The sequence below is a fragment of the Orycteropus afer genome, unplaced genomic scaffold (genome assembly GCF_000298275.1).
Source record: "Orycteropus afer afer isolate SDZICR_OR568_19922 unplaced genomic scaffold, OryAfe1.0 scaffold00544, whole genome shotgun sequence".
Lineage (NCBI taxonomy): Eukaryota > Metazoa > Chordata > Mammalia > Tubulidentata > Orycteropodidae > Orycteropus > Orycteropus afer.
Window position 1 is genome coordinate 1,109,579 of NW_006922131.1, and position 6,313 is coordinate 1,115,891.

Genomic DNA, 6,313 nt, shown 5'->3' on the forward strand with positions numbered 1-6,313 from the left:
TAAAAGCTGGCAAGCTGCCATCTAGATGCAACGATGGGTCTCTCCTTGTCCAGAGCAAAGAAGAATGAAGAAAACCAAAATTCATGGAAACAATTAGTCTTAGCAACTGGTACACCATCCAATCTGCAGCCTACACAACTATGAGACCAGAAGAACTAGATGGTGCCTGGCTACCACTGTCAACCACTTGGAATGGGATCTATGTAGGAGATCCTTGATAGAGAGGGAGAACAGTGTGGAACAAAACTCAAAATCATTTGGAGGAAAAAAAAAAGGGGTGGAGGACCAGGTTTGCTGGTCCAATAGACCCTGGTGGAACCACTGACTATGGCCCCTAGCTGCCCTTCTGGTCTGGAATTGAACCCATACCTGTGGTTTCCAGCCAAACAAAAGAGAGGCATATGAGTTGAACTTTTACCTGAGGTAAATACACTCCTTGGGAGAACAATAATGGGAGAAAGAATGGTTGCTTATTCACAAGGAGACAGCTCAGGGGGCAGGAGTGCATGGAGGGATGGACACAGGGAAGAGGTAACTATCCAGGAGGAAGTGAGAGGGGAGCTGTTGCATTGTGGTAAACTGTGGTCAATGTCATGAGACAAAGTGTATGTGAAATGCTGTATGGAAAGTGAATTTGCTCTGTAAATTTCCACACAAATCACAATTAAAAAAATAAAATAAGAATTAAAAAAAAAAAGCCATAGTATTTTCAATTGCCTCCTGTGCACATGGAAGCTGGACAATGAATAAAGAAACGTGAAGAATTGCTGCTTTTGAATTATGATCTGGAGGAAGAATACTGAATATATACCATGGACTGCCAGAAGAACGAACACATCTGTCTTGGAAGAAGTACATCCAGAATGCTCCTTAAAAGAAGAATGGGGAGAATTCATCTCATGTACTTTGGACATGTTTTCAGTAGTGACTAGCCCCTGGAGAAGGACATCTTCTGTAAGGTGGATGGTCAGTGGAAAAGAGGTAGACCCTCAACAAGACAGATTGACACTGTGGGTGCAACAATGGGCTCAAACATAGCAACAATTGTGATAACGACACAGAACTGAGCAGAGTTTTGTTCTGTTGTATGCATGCTCACTTTGGAACTGACTTGATGGCACCTAACAACAATAATAATACCCTTCCTCCATCTTCAAATTCAGCAAGGTTGTATATCTTTGACCATTCATCCATAGTCACATCTCCCTCTGATCCTCTTCTTCTACCTTTGTCTTCCACTTTTCAGAACCTTATGATTAACTTGTGCCCACTTAGATAATCCAGAATAATCTCCCATCTCTAGAAACTTAACTTAGTCACATCTACAAAGTCCCTTTTGCCATATAAGGTGACATAGTTACAGATTCCAAAGATTAGGACATGGACATCTTTGGGGGGCTATTATTCTGCCTACCACAATGACAAACATTGCAAAAGGTGAACTATTAAACATAAAATTATAACCTTGAGCTCTCATATTATTACGTTTGCCTTAAACACAGTTCCTCTTTAGAATATTTATAAAACTTGTGGCCTTTAATGTAAATTCAGTGTAAAAGTATACAAATACATATTTGATGAAATAATGTTATGATAATTAGAATTCCAATGTGATCATAGATAATTAAAACATTTAATTTAAGAAAATTATTATAATTGAATTAAACATTTTATAGAAGAAATATTCTCTGTCATATATGTGCACAAACCTCCTAATTTGGTTATTTTATTGATCAAGTTAACTAAATGACTATAAAATTTATATATCAATTGGTACTGCAAAACAAAGCAAAAAGCTGAATGTTAATAGTAATTTACATAATCAGAAAATTTTTGAGAGCTGTCAGAGTTACTGTAGATGTATATAAAAGAAATATTTTATTATTATTAATAAACATAACTTAAAATTATAAAAATTTAACCAATACTAAGAAATTTATATTGATAGACCTTAATATGTCCTATGAATACCAAACTGTTGTTGTGGCAGAAATGTTAAAATAATTTAGTAAGGTCTGATAGATTACAGGCATATTATTTCCAAAATTTTTATCTATTCAGAAAGACTCAATATGCCCCAGATGCCAATAACAATAACCTTTACTCTGTACCTCTATTCATTATCTTTTATAAATTTCCTAGGAAAGGAAATATAAACTAGTTTTTCTTGAGCCTCTACTATGTACCTGGTATGGCACTGGGACCATTCACCTTCTTCACAGACATAACCCTCACAATATCCCATTAATTGTGTACCACTTAAAAATATGCTTTTGTTTAAGTATTTGTATTTAAGACAAGATAGTGTGGATGCCAACACTTTCAGTACAAGATCAACATTTTAAATGTTACGGCCTGAACCAAAATAAAGAACCTGGTATACAGATGGTATTTCCTTCTATGTTTTCAGGAGCGAATCCCTGAGAGTCCTTCTCCTGCTCCCTCTCTGGAAGAGAGTCATCGCCCTGGGAGCCAGACCTCCTCCCACCCAAGCAGCAGTGTATCCAGCTCCCCTTCTCAGATGGATCACCATTCAGAGAGAATGGGTTAGTATCTCACCTGACCAAAGAATTGGAAGTTATTCTTTCAGGAAACTCTTTATTAGGCAATAGGTGGAGATGAAAGAAGCTTCAGTTGCTTCATTCTAATATAACTGGTTATTAGAGTGGTCTTTTTTATTGCTGAAGCTATGTGAACAATGAAATGAATTTGAACAAGATACAGATTTGTTCTCTGCAAAGGCCTCCCTTTCTTGTATTCCTGAGTCTCATAGAAAAAACATGATAGGATTTATGTGGAATATATGTTAGCTCAATCTGTTGGTATATAACATAACATATAATACAATACACTTGTTGCATTTATAGCATCCTTTCAAATAATGGAGGAGAAAATATCCTTTAGGCAATTGTTGATTAAAGAGTAATTAAAAAGTGAATAAATGTATGATTTGCTGCAATCTCAACAATTAAGATAATAAATACTTAAAATAATTTTCCACGTGTTTCTTTTTCTTTGTCTTAGTTTCAAAAATCTTACACCACTGACACTATTCTAGAAACATTGTAATGTTTCTGTCAGTGATGTGGTATATTGGAGACTTGGTTCTAGCTGTCAGTCTGACACTAAGATCTTGAGCATATTATTTAACCACCATGAATTTCTTTACCTATTATATGGAAATAAATACTTCCCTGTCTATTGCATTGGATTTTTCTGAGGTCAAATGATAAAATATGTGGATAAATACTTTAGCAGTTTAGAGTGCTGAGTAATGTAAGGCATCAGCACTATTATCTGTGTGGTTTTACTTTGGTTGCTTATTATCTCCTGCTGTCTGATCCTACTCAGGTGTATTTTTTTCTACTTACTTTCAACTGTAACAAATGTATTCTTATTTAGAATATGAAAATTATGAACCAATCGAGTTAGGTAAAATCTTTGTTCTTCTTCTCTAACTATAAACTCCAATATGTTATGTATATATTTTCTTTAGTCAGTGTCTAGCTGTTATGTATTTACTTTATTATGTATTCTTGTAGTCTTACTAGGAGGACTTTATATGAACTCTAAACTTTTGCAGCTCATAATAGTGATTGCTTCCAGACTCATCACAGTAATGTGGTTTGGAGTGGGGGGAAACTGTGAGATTGGCGAATGTGTTAAGTTCTGGATTTGTGCTGGGAAAGGATGAAAACAAATTCTCTCTTGTAGAAACTGACCCAAATTTCACTTAGCCTGTTAATATATATTGTTAGTAGCTCTTTAGTTTCATTGTTAGATCAGTGGTTCTCAAATATTCTTCTTCATTATAGTCATCCATGAAACTTTTACAATCCTGATGCTCAGTCCACACATAAAGAGACTAATTCACTTGGTGTAGAGTAAAATTGTTTTGTTTTGTTCAGTACCTTTTCAGGCAATCATAATGTCCAGTGAGGGTTAAGAACCACTGAGCTAGAGCTTGGGATTAATGGCCCCAAAGGAGTAAATTTCAACCCTGGAAGAAGTGAAAAAAGGTCTTCAAAAGTATACCAATAAGCAACATCATGATAAATGGAGAAAATATTGAAGTTGTCAAGTGTTTCATTTTACTTGAAACCACAGTCAACACCCATGAAAGCAGCAATCAAGAAATTAATGACAAATTGCCTTGGGCAAATCTGCTGCAGAAGACCTCTTTAAAGTGTTTATGAGCCAAGATGTCACTTTGAAGACTAAGGTGCCCCTGATCCAAGCCATGGTGTAACCTCATTTCAGTAACCTCATATGTATGTGAGAACTGGACAATGACTAAGGAAGACAGCAGAATAACTGGTCCATTTGAATTGTAGTGCTGAAGAATAGTGCCATGGACTGCAAGAAGAACAAACAAAGCTATCTTGGAGGTAGTATAGCTGAAATGCTCCTTAGAAATGAGAATGGCCAGACTTTGTCTCTTGTACTTTGGTCATGTTGTCAGAAGGAATCAATTCCTATGAAAGGATATCATCCTTGGTAAAGTAGATGTCAGCAAAAAGGGAAAGACCCTCAAAGAGATGGATTGACACAGTGGATGCAATGATGGGCTCAACCATAGCAAAGATTGTTAGGATGACACAGAATTGGGCAATATTTCATTCTGTTGTGCATAGGGTCACTATGAGTCAGAACCAACTCTATGGCACCTAACAAGAACTTTTTTTCTGTGGACACTGATTACCTGGTTCTTGCAACATTGTGTGCAACTGGGAAAGACACACCACTGGCTCAGTCATCATTAACAAATCAACCAATCAAAGCACATATTTTTTCTGGTGGTGTAACATTTGTGTTGAAAGAGAGAGAGACAGTGAAGATTGAAGGGGGTGAGAGAGGGAAAGAGAGAGAGAATGGAATTATTTATTGAGTGCTGGCTAAAAGGAGAGCACATAGGAAAATACATACACACTGCCGGCGAGTTGGACCCAACTCATAGCGACCCCTCCTTGGGTTTCCAAGGCGGTATCACTATGGAAGTAGATTGCCCAACCTTCCTTTTGAGGAGTGGCTAGTGGGTTTGAACCACCAGCCTTCTGGTTAGCAGTCAAATGTCTTAGGCACTACACCACCAGAGCTCCCTAGGAAAATGCACTCTCTGAAAATGTTAGTGAATAGGTAACTTACATTTAAAAACAAAATATTTCCAAAACACTATAATATTTTAGAAAAAAAAATATTGACAATATAATAAAATTTTAATTCCACTGGCAGTAATGAAACTCTAGTCCACATTTGACCCAACATGGTAGTGAGATTACCTACAAATGAATAAAATTTTGATGATTATTAGAACTATTTTGTTTTAATAAAATATAACTAAAGATGGTGAAAATTAGCATGTTTCTTTCAATCTAAATGTTTAGTGAAGAAGCACTTACAATAATTACCAGAAAATTATATTTTATTTATCTATTAATTTTTCAATATTTTCAACAACCTCTATAACGTGTGTTTAAATGAATAATTATTTTAAATTCATGCTCTGTTAATTGGTAAATTGTTTTCAGAAGCATTTTGGGAACTATTTTAGTAATTATGTAGGTAAATAAATGATGTACTTATATATTTTAAAGAGGAAATACTTTAAATTATTTATAGGAAATATGGCCATTATGTATAGTGTATTTATGAATTACACTTTAAAATTCACATGAGTAAGGATCTTGTTGATCTTTAAATTATGTGATCATCAGATTAACAAAATGTTTACACACTTCTAGGAGTAAAAGTATAAAAAAAAAAAGTCACATTAGTTATAGGAGTAAATTAACCACTTATGTGATGCTTCTCTGCCCTTCTTTTGAGTATTTTCATAGAAAATCACAGTTATATCTCTTATTTATAGTTATGATGCCCAACAATAGAGAGGAACTTATTGTTGATCAGGATAATGGACCGAACATCAAAAAATTCCAAAGGGATAATAAAGGTAAAATAATTTTTGCTTCTCTGTTTTAATATATAAAGGTCAGATACGAACTCAATTAACATCCCAGTGCTGTATATTGTGTACACATTTCCCTAACTTAGAATAGATCCGTTCTGACTTTGGGTAAATTCTTTTAGAAGTAAAAGAATAATGTCTAACTGAAGCATATTTATTTAATGTTATAAATTACATATCATCCCAAAGTTTGTCTCTCCATATAGTTAGAAACTTTACCCTAAGCCTTTCTATTATGCCTGCTCAGAGACATTTTACTCTCCTTGTATTATATGCACTACATTAACTATATTTAAAACCCTGAAGGATTCAAGGTTTTAAATAGTTATGTTTGAAAAAATTGAGTAG

At 34.8% G+C, this 6,313-nt stretch overlaps 1 protein-coding gene across 1 annotated transcript in view; it reads left to right on the plus strand.

The window, feature by feature from the left end:
* The window catches only part of DACH2 (dachshund family transcription factor 2), a gene marked incomplete at its 3' end in the record, with an annotated part of 1,102,952 nt that overhangs the window by 946,542 nt on the left and 150,097 nt on the right, over positions 1-6,313 (plus strand). Inside the window, exons 7-8 of the mRNA XM_042782975.1 lie at positions 2,411-2,546; positions 5,867-5,950. Of these exons, the coding sequence (XP_042638909.1) occupies positions 2,411-2,546; positions 5,867-5,950 (220 nt within the window). The remainder of the gene's footprint in view (positions 1-2,410; positions 2,547-5,866; positions 5,951-6,313) is intronic.